Source organism: Spea bombifrons, chromosome 1, assembly GCF_027358695.1.
Source record: "Spea bombifrons isolate aSpeBom1 chromosome 1, aSpeBom1.2.pri, whole genome shotgun sequence".
NCBI classification, from domain to species: domain Eukaryota; kingdom Metazoa; phylum Chordata; class Amphibia; order Anura; family Pelobatidae; genus Spea; species Spea bombifrons.
Window position 1 is genome coordinate 55,095,197 of NC_071087.1, and position 19,014 is coordinate 55,114,210.

The following is a 19,014-nucleotide window of genomic DNA, read 5'->3' on the forward strand; positions in this document are numbered from 1 at the left end:
TGAGTCAAACCTGGTCTATCGCCCAACATAAATACACCAAGTAACATGAAATCTCTCATCTTGCCTACAGATTTAACGACCATCCTCCACCCCTTCTATCTCTTGGGTCTATTTACTAAGGAGTTGAGTAGTTCATTGAGTTAAGGGTTAACTCTGACCTGGCTACTCTAGTTGCATGCCCTTATATGCTAACACTTGCAGATTCGCTAAAATGTAGTTACTATTGCTTGTGTGAGCTGGTTTTAGTGATTTTTTGAGTTGGACTTTTGTGGATTTGCTCCTGTAAGTGCTCATACTTTAGTGAACAGACCTAATGCAGAAGTAACACACTGAATATTTCCCCTTAGCATCTAATCACTAAGACTATAAGTCTATATATATCAGCACAATGATGAGGACTTGTATTTTTCTATGCTAAATATTTGTGTTTAAATTGAGCGTGGTTATGTAACTTACCCCTAGAAATATAGACATCTCAGAACATCTGATCACTTACCCATCACTTCTAAAGAATGGTTGTCTGACAGCAGGGAAATGGAAAAAGTTCAGAATGAAGGGAATACATTTAATGATATACTATCAAAAATATTGTTTTCAAAAAGTTAGATGCAAGTATGGCTGCTTAGAACCAGATACGCTTGATATTCAATTAAAGATCATCTGATAGTTGGATTGCAAGTGGCTAGTGTTCCCGGCTTGGAGCTACTACTTCATTTCTGTCCTGGAAGTCCACTGGTATCAAGCATTGTTGACGTTATTAGACCCCAACAATATAACCCACTTTGTAATATTTTCTTCCTTGTTTCTTTGCTGTAGATTGAAAAAGGAGGAAAGGCAGATGCATTGCAGTCCAAACTTCAGATTGGAGATGAAGTAGTGAAGATCAATGGTGTGGAGCTGAGTGGTTCTAGAAGGGAAGCCATCACACTGGTAAAAAGCTCTTTCAAGGACCTCCAGCTGACTGTACAAAGGTAAGGATGCAATGGACAGCTTGCCATTTTCTTTGTGGCTTTACAGAATACATACATATTATAATCAAAATGCAAAATAAAACCTTGTAAAGTTTGAACTATAAATAATATTTTACAAAATATCAAAAACTGTAGATGTAATTTTTGCTGTTTTGGTCCATCACAGTATAGTTTACATATTATGTTTTCAGTTGCTTACAGCATTTTAGGTTGTAATGACCTCCAAGATTCTTCACGTTTTACTGGTCACTTAGGCATAAACATGTTCTGTGCATAGAACACATCTTCCAGTCTGAACTTGTGTCCAACACCTTTTTATGTAACGTGTTCCTTATCTCAAGTCAAATAGATAAGAATGGTTAGTTGTGTACGTGCTGCTTCCTTGAATTATTATAATAACCAGCTTTCAGCCTGAACAAATTTGCATTGTTATACAGAGAGTTTATGTGTGGACATACCATTTGGTTGGTGACATGGCACTTATAATAAACATAAAATTGTATTTTATTGGTCAGTTCTTTATGTTTATTGAACATCTGCTAAATGTTCCTGCCAGGGCATTAAAGACCTGAGCATATCTGAATGCTTTCATCCTGGCGTGTCACTTTTCAGCGACTCACTCACCTTAAATAATTGCTCAGGTGCACCAAGAATTTGGTTTATGTGTGAAAATGTGAGCTGAACCTATAATTACTTGTATACAGATTTTGTGTAAACTGAAAGAAGAAGAATATTATTGACAGTGGTCTAGGGATGCCTGGTTGTGCTACATTTGTTATAATGTCCAGGACACCACTTGGATGGGAAGGCTGCATGGGACAAATGGTTCTTATCTGTCATTAACAGACAGTGTTTGTTTGTATCTTAATATTTCTTTGTATCTTAATATTTTACACTACTACTACTTCCAGTAGTTAACTAGGGGGTGAGCCTGGGGTTTGTGGTGCATGAGTGCAGTATTTCTTCTTGAACTCTAACACTATACATGTACACACACTGACTAACACTATTCACGTACACACACTGACTAACACTATTCATATACAGTATACATGTACACACACACACTTGGTTACCTTGCTTTCCCCAGTAGTTAACTGACTATGAGTCAAGCTTGGTTCAAGAACCAGTGACTTTTCCTGGTGCAAATAATTTTATTTGTTAAAAGTTTGTCCTTCAAGCAAAAAAAGTAGATATTTTAATGTCATAATATAATTATTATTTTTTTAATGCTTGCCACCAGTGGTGAAATTCAATTTAACACTAGGGGCACTTTCCTTTTAAAAGATCTACTATGTTTTGTTCTTGCCAAAATGTAATGTTCATCAGATCCACCCAACAGCACACAGGTAGAACTGTTTTCTTTGGACTGATATAAACGTTTCATTGTATTTGATACAATTCACTGAACTGTTGCATGTTCGGTATCTTATTTTAATCCGGGGGTAAATGTTTGTTTAGCATATCCCACTTTTTTTTTCTCTCCTCCATAGTAGAACAACACGCCAAATTAGTCAAAAGAACACAGACGGAAGGCTGATTTTTTTTTTTGTTTGCCTTTTTTTTTTCGCGCCTTGTTTGTTTGATTTTAGGATTGTTGGAAAGTTATTCAAACAGCGCTAAATGCATAGTAACTGGTTTGCCCAGTTCTAATTGGACTGTGTGTGTTTACCAGACACCACACTTCCTGGACTATAGTGCCATCTGAAAAGTGAGACTTCGTCAGGCGATATTACATCCACAGCTGCTGAATGTTTATTGTTGGCTGAAGAATAAGAGTCTCTCTAGTGCTTTTGTGCTTGGACAATTGCACAACATTCCATTAGCATTACCTGCGGCACGACCAGAAACGCTGCTGGTTCCGTCTGGTTTCTCTTGGATATCTCATGTAACGAGTGAATAAAAACTGGGATGGGCAAATGCATTCATACATACAGCAAATAGACATAAACTTCCGCCACCCACATCAATGTCTGCATTTTGTTTTAGAATGCATGACGGTCATTGAGTAGCATCAGAAAGTGAAAAATATTTCTTTATGCAATACAATCATGTGCAGTCCTGAAAGAATATCTTTCATATCTTACAGTCAAAGGAAATTGTTTCTAATCTCCTTTTGTATATGTATAATTATACTGACGTAATGTATATACAGTCCCTTCCATCTTAGTTTGCGAGTTGGTATACCTTTTATCGAGACTCGAGTTAAAGTTGAGTGCTTCAGGTTGGTGTTTAAAATTAGCGAGTTTAGTGGATTTGTGACTTGAAGCATTTTGTCCAATTAATGCAAATGACTTTAAAAAAAACTCTGCTCAAATGCCAAGTAGCAAGGAGTTGACCCAAAAATGTATTTTGTTCTTCTGAACAGTAACCTGTTTACATATGTACAGGTATGTAGCTTACATATGTACAGGTATGTAGTTTACTGCAGTATTCCTTTGGACGTATGTTAAATATTTTAAAATAGGCTTGACATCCCTTTTGTCTGTCTCTCGTGCGTGTGGGACGGAGAAGACATAATATTATGTTCGCATGTCTCTTAAAACAGCATGATTTTTGCTTTAGTTCCTAGGTTTTAGCCACATTATAATTAGACAGCCATAATTTACTGCTGTATCAAGTAAGTAGAGCTTTAATAGATTGTAGATAATTACATGAGCTAAACCAAGCTAGGGATGGCACAAAGCCCCACTGAGTTAATGAGTCTCACTTGCAAATATTGGTTAAATTCTCTTTACTTGGTCATCGTCATCATAGTTGTTCTGATACAAAAAAAACATGCTTACATATTAGTTTTAAACAGGCCATTTTCATATTGTTTTTCCATATAATATATAATATGGATATGATAGTGTTGTATTAGGAAAGGTGTAGAGATGATGTAGGGTTCACAAATTCCTACTCCTGACCCACCAACTTTTCTAGATCTTCTATATGACTGTCTTTGTTGACCTAACATTGTGACACCTTTATTTTTTGATTATTTCATAATCCTCATGTGTTTTAATATGTCAATAATATTGTACCCATGTAACTCTGTTTTTGTTATTGAAGCATGATGAATAAGGAATTTCATAATCCTCATGTGTGTTAATGGGTCAGTCATAATGTACCTTTGTCCATTAGGCAGACTGGGCAAATGGTTAGTGGGCTGGTGCCTGACAGCGCTATAAACCCACCTCCATTAAATTAGATACCCGTTCAAATCCTTTATCCTATAACCCCATGCAGCAAAAGTGTTCACTGGTATATAAAAGTGTAGTTGGATTTATCAGCAACTGGCCTTAAAGTACTAGAGTCTGATTTCTAGTTCAAGGGTGGTTGATTTACTGTTATTGAATACTTACCTGTGTCTAAGTGGCAGAACGCTCCTTGTAATAATCTGAGAAAGTTACTGAGCAAAGAGCAATCACAATGGATTATCTTTCCCAATATAAACGAGTTGTTATTTTCCAGTTTTAAACATGACCTTAGCACACAAATGGCCTTGATGATGTCAGAAATGCTTATATTTTGACAGATTTTGCAGAAACTCGTAAAACCATTTGACCCAGGAACAAAGAACCTTAATCTGTTACAGGGGGACTTCAGAACAGGAGAGGTCATTTTTATCCTAATTAGATTGTATAGTTGTTTGGCCGAAAATCATTTTGACAAATAGTCAATAGATGCAAACTTAAATTTAAAAAGAAATATTTTTAGATTATGTTAAACAGTAATTGCGGCAATTATAAGTGTTTGGGAGATATTTAGTGTTCGGCAGATATTTAGTTTAATGTTAACTGCATCTGTAACTTGGGAGTGGCACAGCCGGCATTACCTAATTCATTTCCTGTCCTGAATTTGAATTTCCCTCCCCTCTTCGTAACTATCATTAAGAATATGATCAGCAATGTAACAAAAGGGGAGAGATAAGGTAGTAGGGACAAATAATAATAATTATTATTATTATATAAGCTGTGGTTCAGCATCAGCTGGAATGTAGACCTACCTGTTGGTTAAGCTATACATAGATCATAGCAAGTCCAATTACTCATTATTTTTGATCATGACTAAGCAGGTTATGTGAAATACTGAAGAACACAATTACCTTATTACCTTAACAAAATGTATGTGCTGTTTACAATCGTGATGCACATATGTACTAGGTATCAATGAGAGCTGCCAACCTTGGACTTGTTAAATAATAAGAGTGCCAATTACAAACACAAAGCCTTAATCATGGTTTGGTTATTTTCAGTTATTTCCCCCCGCACTGTCTTTACTGGAGCAGAGTCATGACTCAGACTGAAAACAATGAGGATGTAAATTTCAGAAAAAAAAGACCATTTTCCATAGAAGTCACTGCATTAAAGTAAAATGCTAAAAACTATGCTATAAACCATGATATACTTTTAACCGAAAAGTGCAGGTAGTGTTATTAGACATTGTAGTGGTTACCCTGGAATATACGGGATAATTCCAATATGAGACCCGAGTCCTACTATTCCGGGTTGTGTCCTTCAAGGAAAGAATGCCAAACAAGTAATGACCTATCTCACAAATTGATGCACCTCATCTGGGCAGGTCAAGTAAAGTAAAACCAAAGTGTGTTGCTAAACTAGACCATTAACACATATTTTGAGATCTCATAGCTGTCTGATTTCTTGCAGGGTTCACAATTGATGAAATAAATCTATAATACATATTGTATTCGATAACATTCAGCTCTAACCGCAGTGTAGGGTTTACTTGTAATGAGTCTTTGGTATCATCATCCCATGTTATTAATAATGACAATGCAAGCTTCTTGTATTTGGTTGACTCTACCTTTTAAATAGTCCCTGTGTGGAGCAGGGAAGGATAAGATTATGCAATGATAGCTTTATAAATAAATGAATTACTGACTTAAAGAATGAGGAAGTTTATGGTGACAGTTAATTAGTTGGAAAACAGGCAAGTATTCTGCTCTGAAAATACATTTCAAGTTACACAACACATTTGCAAACAACACATAATTATTTACGGTAATTGTATAAAGGATGATGTGATATACTGAGAAATATGCTCAGAATTTAAACAGTGGAATTTTGGAAATCAAATTATCTGTGTATACGTGATATTAGTTCTCATCCAACATTCCGTGGAAGTCACATCACCCTCATTTAGTTTCTATGTAGAAAGGGATTTTCCAGTGAAATACACAGGTAGGAGAAAGGAGTATGTGGGGTTAAATATAAATTATAAAGGGGGGCAAGAGTATGACTTGAATATTTATTTCATTTATTTCATTTTTGATATCCAAAATAAGCTTTTTTTAATCTGATAGTAATCTTGGTTGAATTCACTTTTTGCGTTGTTTTGTTATTAAATGAGAGCTACATATGTTTAATAAAATATTTTACGGAAGGAGGGAAAAATCTATTCACCAGAATTGGTGTTAACAATTTAACTTAAGCATTTTATTAGTGCAGGTCCAGACTGGCCATTGCTCCTGATTGGTCGGTGACCAACAGTTCTTCAAATGTAACTTTTCCTGCACCTGCGCTTATTCAAGAGAAGGCCGCATTCTGCAAAAGTCTGCATATTATTTCTATGAAACTAACCTTAAAGTGCTGGAGACAATTTTAAAGTGCTAGTTTATATATATTTATAAATTAATTTTATACATGTATATATGATCCAATTTCAATTTTTTTTCTGAATGTTTTGTGTTGGATAAGATACATATAGACCTTCTCTTGGAGAGGACTGGTTTCTGGAATCCTGCAAGCTGATCACTGAAAGCCAACAATCTTTGTTGGTCACCACTGGTATAATAGGAGAGTAGCTTCAGCATTGAGGTCTTATAATAGGAGAGTGTGCTTGTGTTTATTCAGCAGATTAGCATATACAAAGTAGGTGACTTCACTTTCTGGGAAAAGCCTCGTTAAACGATGTTCCTGAGTATATTTGCTAAATGCCGTTTAAATAACTCAGGAAGACTTGTTATTATATTATTGTTTTATTTGGTTTGGGATTTCTTGAGCATCTTACTTAGGTTTTTTAGTCCTGTCGATCATTTCTATGGCACTGACATCACATTGCCATGTGATACCATAAATCAGAATCTGGTTGAGGGCATGCATGAAGACTTCTATCTCAATATGCAAGCAAAAAAAAAAAAAATACATTAACGCCAATAAGGATATGTCTAGGACTAAAAAATGTGCACAGGGGCAATGTTTGTCGCTTTTTCAGACATCCCAACCTGAAAAAATTCCTTTCAGGGAGTTGGCTTCAGCGGCCCGCCTACCAAGAAAACTGATAGGTTAGTTAGCACAAAGAGAGACCAATCAGAACATGCCACAGAGGAGGACCAAAGCACAGGCACGCCTGAGCACAGATTCTTTTTTGAGTGCGAGCGCTCACTTTATTTCTGGGATGTGTGTTTTAGTTTGCAGGCATCTGGGAGCCTCTATTAAAATGAGGGAGACTCCCAGAACTTCCGGGAGAGTTGGGATGTCTGCTTTTTGATTCCTTACCTATGGACTACCTCATTTGCATATATCTGCACTTTCAGATACAGCCACTGAGCACAGGATAGCCTTGGGTGCGCATGAGCTGAGTGTTCCACCTACAGATGGTTTTGAATGTACCTATTATATACAAAACATACTGTGAGACAGCACAGAAAACTTAGTATATACAGGCTTAACTTTAATGTGTAGTCAATAACAAAGACAGCATATATATAAACTTCAAAAACAATATGCAGTGAAGGAGCAGCTTCTTCCCTAGAAGGGCATGTAAAACTATCTATCTATCTATCTGTCTATCTATCTATTATCTATCTATCTATCTATCTATCTATCTATCTATCTATCTATCTATCTATCTATCAATCAATCTATCATTTATCTAAAGCTTCCCTCCTGGGGGTGTTCTAAGCCAATGTCTAGGCTTCTCTATGGAAAATGAAGTCTTGACTGCTTATCGAGAAAATATGTCATTAAGTCTCTGTAAACTTCTTTTACTTTCAACAGTTTATTCAGATTAGAAAGACGTTCTCCTGACATAAACAGCCCTTTAATTCTGGATTTTGATTGAAACTTTTGATCCCTAATAGTGTTGCTAATTATTTTGTATGAAAGCGTCATATACATAAGAAAACGTGTAGAGATTAAATGAAATTGCGTATATTGTTAGATCTGGACTCCCCTCTTGCAGGCATGTAAGCTTTATGTCTTTTTTAGCTGTACTTAGATATTATGCCTTTTAATGGGAAAATCGGGTTGTCTTTGTGTATAACAAACCTTCAGGCTCAGCGTTACGCGGACTTAGCAATGTTTAACATTGCCTCCCTGAACTACATTTACGGCTAAAAATAAACCTATTTGCACAGACCATTAAACCGGAATGGTCGTCCAAGTATTAAACTGTTTACAGAAGTCTTACATTCAGTCCTTTCATAACAAAAGCAATTAGCAGGAGTGAGTCACACACTTTGTGGGATCAAGATTCAGGAACTTCCAGCACGTCAGTACTCACGCCGGTCTCTAAGCACCTGTATGTTCAACTCCAACTGCAGGCTAATGTGGAAAGGCAGTGTTTTACTAGTTATTAGACTGCACTTTTTTCGCAATTTGCTTCTACTAGTGTTACCGTTTGGTTATGAATTTAAAGGGGAACCATCACAGCTTTTAGGATAACTAAATTCATCTGTCAACCAAACGGCCTATAGCCTAAGTGTGTTTTTTTTGTTTTTCAATTAGTACAAGAAATTTGATTTAAGAGTAAGAAAATATTTTACCTCATGAAAACTGAATTCTTTGGCCAAATATGGCAAATCTACCATAATAATGTACTGCCCGGGGGGCTTTACGCCTTTCCTTATCCTGCCCTCAAAAAGGGAATAGTCCAGCTTAAGAAAATAAGAGAAATTATTTGAGGAGGATTGTTAATGCATATTTGTGTTAGTGTTACTCCAGGTCATGAATATCTATATCCCTCTCAACTATATTATAGATTCTACTCATGTAAAGAGGATCTTAGTACTCGCATTGTGGTGGAGTAATCTAAAGACAGATGGAACCAGTTAGCCTTTTCATGCCAATATGAGCATGTCTAAAAACACACCTGCTTTGAATCCACAAAAGTATAAACTTAAGGATATTGGAATAACTGATGTACCTTGTTTCCTTATCCGCATGTCTATGCCTAGATTCCTAGAATGTTCATCTGGGGTACCAAAATTAATAGAGGGGCAACTTGTGGCTCTTGGATGGGTCGGTGTACACAACTGTGAGCAGTTTTTTTTATTCACCATACTGAATCTGTGGCTCTATAAATCGTAGGTTGCCAATATATATATAAAAGAAATGTTAACAGGAACTTAACATTCAGCTGTCTGATGTCTAATGACGTTGCATGTTGTGACTTTCTTGACTTTGAAAACTGAAATGTGACTTCAGCACTTGTGAGTTGAGTAGATGTATACAGGCCTTTATTTTAACTCTTCCAGAAATGCTTTGATAAACAAGTGTAAATGCCCATAACTGCAAGCTAATACTAGGAGTTACAGTTCAGTTACAACAGTAGGAAGTATGTATAACATAAACGTCTTGTTTCACACTCATAGATGATATCTGAAGACGCATTTTACCGTATGTTTATGTCTGAGATGACAGTGAACTGGACAAATCATTCTCAGATGTCACTCATATGATTCAATTTGTATATCTTTGCATCTCTACAAGGGGAAGTGGCCTTCCCGGCAAATGCATAGAAAAAAAGTCATGCTATTGAGTGAAGCTGGTTTTTCTGGATGCTGACAGTCTTGACCATGCTACAATACTCTTTGTTGTCCCTTGCTGCACTGGACTAGTACTCATGGTCACCCCCACACATACGTGGCATATCTTGTCTCATACCTCAAAGACAATCTTTCATTTATACATTTCGTTATAAGGATTTATTAGACGTTACATCAACATGTATATTTTTTCTTTCTAGAAAATACTTGTTCATCTATATAGAGTATAACTCATGACAGGAAGAACTTTAACCCTTAGATACGGTATTGATTTATGGAGGATTACAAAACACTACCAATTACCTAGATCCCAACAGAAACAGAATACGCCAGTCTGTGAAATAAGTTGATGAGGATTTCATTCCATTTTCTAAATGTTTTCATTTGTTAAGCCATTTAAACACATCTCAAGTATAAGATATATAATAAATCCTATACGTTCTTTGGCAAGCAATTTATCACGCTCTGTTTTCCCCCCAACTTTTATGAGGTTCCCTGAAGCACTGGCTAGTATGTTAATACAGTTGCGTGTGGGCCCCCCGATAAGAATTGTCTTGCATTGAAATAATTTCTCTATCTCTACATTCCTCCTTTTGTCTGGCGCATGCCATCAAAGTCTCTCATTCTGCAGGGCGCTGCCTAGCAATGTGCATTCATGTTCATGTGAATTCAACTTTAACACTGCCCCTGAGATGATTTTCTTTTTTTAATTTTGATTTGTTGTGACAAGATTACAGACATTCACTTTTGTACTAGTCATGCTCATTACAGAAGACAATAGAGCGCGATTTAGTCTGATGATGCATTGCTGATATTTGAGCTAGGATTTATACTGATGCTAATGTTAAACAAACCTATCTTCTTTATGTTGCAGTTTCCAATGACACCGCCATAAAGTATTTTATGTAATATATGTTGTCGGTTAATCTATATATAGATATAAATGATATAGATGTTTATATATAGACATGCACACAAAGCTACATTGATTGTGAGTATTTTTTTTTCCCATGATGCAAATGTGTCTGGGACTTGGTCAATGAATACAATGCAAAGCTTAAAGCGTATCTGTCACTTTCCCAAATCCTACAGTTCACAGATTTGCACACTAAATAAATCAATGTACCTATAATTCCAGATTAAAGCAATATATACTTATTAAAAACCTTACACGTATACCATGTGGTAAAGTATCTTACATTCTGGTTCTCAGAGTCTGCATGATTATTCCTTCCATGAGGGCTAGACTGACCATCTGGGCTGCTAGCCAACATTATCTCGTATTTTTCCGGTCTGCTGCTCAGCAGCCAGCAGCTGGATATGCCGACCACACTCTCCTCGAGCAGTAAAATGTAGCATACGGCTGTCCATATCCACCTGTTGGCCGCACTGACATAATGCCACTTGAATTTACGGACACCAAGGTAATTGCAACATGGTTAACAATTACCACCACATTTGCCACGCCCGACCTTACTGGCGTGGAAACAAACAGTCGGCCGCCAGACATAAAGTGCCAGGGACCCCCGACCATTGCCAGTTTGGCCCTGCCTTCCATTATCTCCCAGCTTTTATCGCTGATTGGTTCAGGCATTGGAACAGTGAGCGAGGAGTAGAGAAAGTATCTGCGTGTCCGTGAACATGCTATTTCCTCTTATGGAGAAGTAAGGTAGGTTTTGAAAATTCAAATGTGTCAGATATAAAACTTGGCAAGGCTTAATCACTTGAGCTATGCTAACTCACAGCCAGAAAGAAAATAAGAAAGAATCTAAAAGGGTAGTCCAAAAAAATCAGGGAACCACCAACAACGTCAAGAAGAGTTTGTGGCCAAAGGTTGGTCAGTGAAGAAAAATAATGTGAAGGAAGAGTCCACTGGTGCATTTAGTGCAATTATTAGCTCCATCACAGTGTGTGCAATATGTACCCCTCATCAAAACACACCTATAGAAACAAATAATTTCAGCCTACCTAGTCTGCCCATTTTTTTTCCTGATGTAAAAACTCAGGCCTTAATCAGTCCTTGGTATTATCTTAGATTCAGCAAAACTTTACGCCTGTCCCATGTGTATTTTATTGTTTAACCTGTTACATTCACCTTTCCTTTTTGCCTCCATGAAATGTAAAGAGCACATCTGCAGAAAAAAAGCCTTTAACCACACCTGGGCCATTGTAAAACCAAAGAAGAACAGTGAGTCCTCCATCTTCTTCTTCCTCTAGGGCCACACTCCCCACAGTTTGCTGGATCTTTTTGTGTACCTTGAAAGAGGGGAACCATTGAAGTCTTCAAGGCGATGTAGGAACCAATAGGTCAACCCACATACCCCACCAAAAAAAGAGTTTCTTCAAGGATGCAGCTCCACTGTGGCATTTTCAGAGTGTGTAGTTCCTGAATAAATAAAATCAATCCAAATACACAAAGTGCATTGTGCAGGATACAAATATGCCATTATGGCCCCATAGGCAGGATTGATGTGAGAAAAAAAGTGCAGGGGAAGGGTGCGTGTACTTATGTGCACCCAAAACATCATATGTGATGAGGACCCAGATAAACCTAAGATGGAGGCTCTATAGAAACACTTTGAGCTTCCCTGCATTCTCAATGTATAAATAGCAGAACAGCACTCCAATATTTCTGGTGCTTGAACTGGCCTCCACCATGGCTCGATAAAGACCATAAGGTCGAAATATTCTTGTTTAAAGACAGACATGTAAATCTGAGAATGGCTGTATACGTTCATTAAGCTTTTTAAGACCAGGCAAAATAAAATACAATATGCTAAGAGAGAGGCCTACTTTTGTTACAAAATGAAATGAATGACATGGTTGTGTATTATTATTTATAAAACTTTTTATGGTTTCAGGGGTCCCCATGAACTATGTTTTAGGGGGCTTTGTTAGTAATAGAAGTGATAAGAACAATAATTATGGAAGTATAACTAAAAAGGTGTCTCACTCTCCATCTGCTTATAGAGGAGCAGTACCATTGACAGTTACATGTCACTTTATTTTCCTTTATCCGCCATCTCTCTTCTTGCAGTTAGATTAGGGAGCTGTGGCAAACACTGTTAAATGACTTGGTTTCTTAGTGGCATGGTAGCACTAGGGATTTAAACACAAGAGTGGGTACTATAGAAACAGGAGCAGAGGAGCCCTTCGGTTGAATGTGTCACGTCTGCCACTAGGTTGTCCTAGAGTCCCAGGGTGATTAAAAAACAAATCATTAGAGGCTGTGAATTCTTTCTGTCAGAGTTCTTCCCCTTACGTCATGGTTCCTGCTCAGCCAGGTCAGGTTTAATAAGGATTGGCTGGTAGCTAAGCAGTAATTTGAACTGCCTTTTGTACTCTCGTGATCCTGCCTTGCCTGTGCGAGTGGCTCGCTGCTCAAGGTGCTGTGGTGCTAGACACCTGCTTCTGTGTTATTGTGCCTTTGCGATTAGCAGCTGTTTGTCTCCTGGGGTTGTATATCTGGCTGTGGAGAGCCGGTCTACCTTGACACAGGAAATGTATTGGACACCAGGAGATATCTAAAGGCTACATGTAAGGTAAAACATCACATTTCTGTTAAGGTTAGATCTGCATGCAGCCAGGTGTATAATCAGTGCTAGGCTCTGCCACATATAATGGATTGAGAGCATACAGTGTAATCTGCGATGTATCTGAGTAAGTGTGCTTGAGAGATTTACAAGCCAGTGTGTGAACTTTATGGACCGGATCTGCTGCACTTAGGGGTATGCGCATTACCTGCAACTTTACCTGTTCTTCATGAATGCCCACCTGACCTAATACACTGAAGGGACATCCCCTTATCTCTGTTTAATGGAGACAATACCAATATTTATACAACCTGATAATATGTATATCAGAATAATGAATTCATTGTAAATGCATCCTAGTCTGTATGTAATATAGAAATAACATTTTTTGCTAGCACATAATGTTATATACCATTTATAGGCTGATTCAAGCAATCAGGCTATTATAATTAATTTGTTTAATCTTGGCTTGTCTGTTTGTCTAGCGGTGGAGGGGTACATGGTTTGCATTGTAATCATGTGCGGAACACACACCTAAATCGATGATACATACAATCTGTGTGGTTTTAGTTGGGATGTGGGACATAACCTTAATAGCCGAATTTGATCCTCGAGTAAAGTTATACAAAATTATTATGTAATATAATAATTTATATTATTATAATTATAATAACGTAAGCTAAAAGGTGAAGGTGCGCTCACAACGAATCAATGTTTTTTTTTTAAAAAAAAAACATTGTCCGAACTGTGAGTTGGTTAAGTGAGCTGAACACCCTATGCTATAATAGATTACGGTATTCTTGAGGATCAGGACTGAGGGAGTGTTAATCAAGTGAAAAAAGAAAACTTGGTGATGACGAGGCTGCCCTGGTACTTTAAGGCCAGTGGTCATCTGATGACCCGGCCAGGCATATCCAGCTAATGGCAGCACACTTCAGCACCCGATCTGCCGCTGGAGTGAGTATGTGACCCTGTCGGCCACCGGGCAGTTGTCTGATGTGCCAGACGGCTGGTCTAGTCTTGAAGCTTAGGGTTAATTGGGGCATTACAGAATGTTTCCTGTGCCAAGTAAGAATATGCGTGTGTACGGTAGTAATGTTGTGTTTCAAGCCCAGATCTTGCATGAGTCCAGCAATGACACTGTACATGACATTGCATATGTGTCCTGCCTTAAAAAAACTTGTATTTTCTTTAATAACAGAATAGCATCAGAAAAAAGTCAGTTTCTTTGTAGTTAATATTTTGTAATGTATGTCTAGTAATGAAAAAAAGAATGTAAGAAAATATTTTAAAAGCTCAGTTTATTTTTACCTAAATAATTTGCAGGAGAATAAATCACTAATGAAGATTTGCCACAATAAAAAAATATAATTGATAGTTAATTTCTTTGCGTGTTGAGCACTTGTTAACTTTTAACAGCATCCTTATGACATTGCAGTCCTGTAAGGAGGTTCTGAGAACCTATGTTTTTATTAGAGCACTTAAGCAGCAAATGCATTGATTCCTTGTGTTATTTTTCGATGGCAGGCGTACCCCACTTGTAGCCTAGTTTTTAGCTTCTAAAGGCCTGGCCAGCCAAATAATGTATCCTCTTTTAATTCTTTCTGCGTGTCACGGCCTCTGCATCACTCAGGAGTGTCTCTGTTTTTCTAATTATTACTAGGCTGGTAATTGCAATGGATTTGGGCACTGCCCCTCTAAAAGCAACAATATTATGTGTTTTTAGCATTCATTCTTGCTTATCGTATCGTGAGGTTGCTAGTTTTCACTTGCCTTTCCCTTAAAGCACTTTAATTACGAAGCTCCATGTACCCTTTATGATTTGAAGCATCATTGTTCTGCAATAAAAACAATGCATAATATTTTATCTCTTAATTACACAGAACATAAAATGCAGACAATTTTTTTCTAGGTCTGGCAGTAATTATGGGGCTTTTTTAAATACAGTTTTTAAGATTCACTCCTTATGAAAATATTTTACAAACTGTATCAAAGAAGTCAGAGATTATGAGATTATTATACCAGTGGTTTGAGGTGGGAAAGTCAGCACCAGGAGAGCCAGATTTGCCCTTTTTATACCTAACAACATATTCACCTGGTCACAAATTAAGGACCCATAAAATCAAACAGAGTATGAGTTTCAGTTGGGGGTCAAACTCTTCCACTACTCCAGATCTCAGCGGTCTATTGGTGACAAATTCCATGGTTGAGTGTGTTCCATTATGGCTATTGGTATGCATTTGGTGATTGATGCTCACCTTTATATACATAGATTATAATCATAAAGCCTAGTTTTTCCATCTCTCATGACCCCTGTATGAGGGCTGTAGGATTTGAGGAGCCCTATGTTAAAAAAAAATATAGGAAACGTAACATAAGAGACACAATATGCTCTATGTAGCTTATTTTACATTGTGCCCTAATATAATAAAGAATTAAATGTTTGCCCCACCCCGATACTCTGATTTTGTAATGGGGCCCTTAGCAGATGTTTATTCCACTGATGTGGTAGAACCTCCTATGATTAATACCAAGGCTGGACATTCCAGGCTCTGACAACCCAGGCCATGAAATTAGGCGTTATAGACAAAAGATATGACATCACAGATATCTGTAATATTTGTTGGTTTGAAACATGTATCCAGTCCTATGCGAGCAGGAGGAAAGTCGCCTAAATACAATTTAGATTCCAGACATTAAAAAAAAGCAAAGACTGCCATTAATACTGATTTCCTATAAAAACTATGTTTAAGTATTTGCCATTTTACCTGAAATACTGCTAAGCAATGAAGTCTGGATCTGGATCAGATTATATCCATTTATCATCATCTGTTACCTCTTCTCCTTTTGTACTAGTTTGTTATTGTGTGTGATCTTAATTTACTCCTCGGATTGTAACAGTGCTACGGCACCTACTTGCGCTGTATAGCTAAATGTAATGTAACCAAAGGGCTATTACTGAAGGATACCTTCCATCTGTCTCATGCCATTTACTTCCATCTTCCTTGTAACATCACAAATCAGAATTCATAAACTAGTTTCACGAAATAAGACTTCTTAATCGCGAAGGAGTAAGTCACTTGTAAAATTGTTTTCATTTTTGCGTGTCCTAGTCACCGACTAAACTGATCGTCAACATTGTTTATCAAAGGTAGGGAATCCTGTGGCAAACATGAGAACATTACACTTTGATTACCGTTGAAAACACTTTATTATCTGCACTTTCCCTGCGTAAAGTCCTTCGTAACTATTTTCCAGCGCACCTTTTTTTCCTGACTTTGTGAAAGAACCAAGTATCTTAAGTGATTGACCTTTGCCTCTCATATCTATATGTTCTTACACCTGCACAGCCTATGCTCTTTACAATTACTGTTTATCTTAGAAGAGCGGCCAGACATTGACATTTATAAAGATCCTGTAAAGTGCAGGATGTAATGGACTGTCGACAGACTCGAGTTCATATCTCCACCTTTGGAAACCACAAACCGTTTAAGCGCCTGTGATTTCCCGATAGAGATTTTCATGCTTGACGTATCTGTATAAACTAGCGCCTGTACCACCCTTTATCGGCTTTACCAGCCCTGGCTACAGCTTATCTTTGCAAAAGGGAAAGTAATGCAGTTTTAGTTGCTCTGACTTTAAGACTATATAATATCTCTTTGTGACATAGCTCAGACAGATACCTCCGACTAAACATTAGCTGTTCTTATCTTTGTGTTCCATGATATTTTAAAGAGACACACCTATTGATAATAGCAGCAAGTGAACCATTAGCTCAACTCCTGCTCAGTGCTGTACAGGGCTTGGCCCATTATATATTTTAAGCCCTTTCAATAAATGAAATATTTTTTATGTATTTTAGAAAATAAAATATACTTACCACTGTATGGTTGTTTGAATTTAGTGATCTTCAAACTTTTGCTCCCGTGATCCAGTGAAATTACATATTCCCCTATTTGAGTGTATTTTGGTGATGTTTGGCTCATGGGGCAAGCCCAGTCAAGTGGCAATGCAATATCAATGCACCTAACACATATATATGGATCTGGAAGATAGTAGCCAACTCAGTAATGGAAACTAAAGTGTTAAATGCTATTGTAGGAAATATACAGTGAACTTACCTTTACTATAGCAAATCCAAATATAACCAGCAACGAGTAGCTCGCGGGATTGTAAAGTAAAGTTTCTCTGATTTGTTTAATTTATTTTTCTTATTAATAATAATAATTTAATCCCCCTTCGGTTTACTTTAACTCTTTACAACACCGTACTAAGAATACTCTCAGGTCCCTCCTCTTTGCTGAAATCAACACACAATCCTGGTTCACAAGTTTAATGTGAACAGCTTTATGTATATTTCTAGAAAAGCTGCACTAGTTTCTTTGGGTTGGTTTGGTATTTTCCCTGAAAACCGTCAGTATTAATTCTACTTAAATGGCAACTACTTGTTGCTATGTTAAGTCTTCTTTTTTTGTATAAAGATACCACATAAAAGCATCTTAAGTAATCTTTACAGTGACACTTTACGATAATAAAGGTTAGCTGCATTTTGATCTCCAAAAACATGAATTATTGTTATCCTATTTTCTTCTTCCCAGTGTCTTTTGGATGCGAGTATTTAGCGTACACTTTGTACTGTATCTCTGGGGGGGTCACTGCCCTAGGTCTGGCCCAGCCACCTCCAGGACTTTCCTCAGTCTTTGTTCTCCATCTCTGAAGGACATGCCGGGGAAGAGTGCTATGGAGGCTGTGCCACTTAGTGCAAATCTCCCCAACTGGTTCATTGAGCAGGCAGCGCACCAGGGAGCTGATACCCAATGGTGTAGTTTGGCCCCTATAAAATATCAGGGGGCTTCCACTCGACCCGACCCATCCTAGAATACACAGAATATGCCACTGCATCTGTAAAATTACTTTTCAGGGCCACATAATGTTAGCAATGCCGAAAGCATCAGCACTGTTGACCTTATAAATATCCTGTCTGTATTGTACAATATATCTCAGGTAACATCTTAGACTGAAAAATCGTAAATATACATTACAAATACATTCAGGAAACTGTTCCATTCTTTCTGTATTGAAGGTTTCAGACAGGGTTAAGATAGCTGGTCCTATTCTTCATGTTCACATGGCCCTTGGGGACAAACCTAAGGATCTATCATGTTTTGCTACTGCTAAAATAACAATAATAAGAAATTATTTTTCCCGTTTTCTACTTTTTTGGTAAGACCAGTTATTTAAAATAAAATCCAGTGATCCAAGGGTATTATTCAATTACACTTTTTGGAATACCATGAACTCAAATAATTTTAATGGTGTTAAAAGCAAAATCACAAACTTATTTTTATCCTGAAGAGGTTGTCAGGAGACTATTACAAGGACGAATATAGGGACAAGTACATCTCATCATCCTATTTATCTACTTTTGTGATACCCAGGCTTCTGATGTTTATCCTTTAGGAACTATTAAGCAGAAGCCAACGTGTTTGGTTTTACTCTGTAAAGAACATATTTACCTCTTGAATATTAACCTCTTCATGACCAATGATGCACCAGGTATGTCATGAAAAGATGTCCCCAGAGGACCAACGGTGTACCTGGCATGTCATTGCTAAAAAAAACCAAAAAACTTGTAAGCACGGCTTTTGTCTCTCCTCTCTGCCTTTCTCTGTCTCATGAGCTGGAGAGAGAAAGAGTCCAGTAAGAAACGACAATTCTTTGGGTCCCAAGACCCAGG

General features: G+C 37.4%; 1 protein-coding gene across 2 annotated transcripts in view; it reads left to right on the forward strand.

The window, feature by feature from the left end:
• SHROOM3 (shroom family member 3) overlaps window positions 1-19,014 on the forward strand; it is a 130,374-nt gene that overhangs the window by 26,133 nt on the left and 85,227 nt on the right. Inside the window, exon 2 of one of the 2 annotated variants that reach the window (XM_053461658.1) lies at window positions 817-971. In XM_053461658.1, the coding sequence (XP_053317633.1) occupies window positions 817-971 (155 nt within the window). Of the gene's footprint in view, window positions 1-816; window positions 972-13,114; window positions 13,287-19,014 lie in introns of those variants that run through there. The other variant, XM_053461659.1, reaches the window with a different exon arrangement.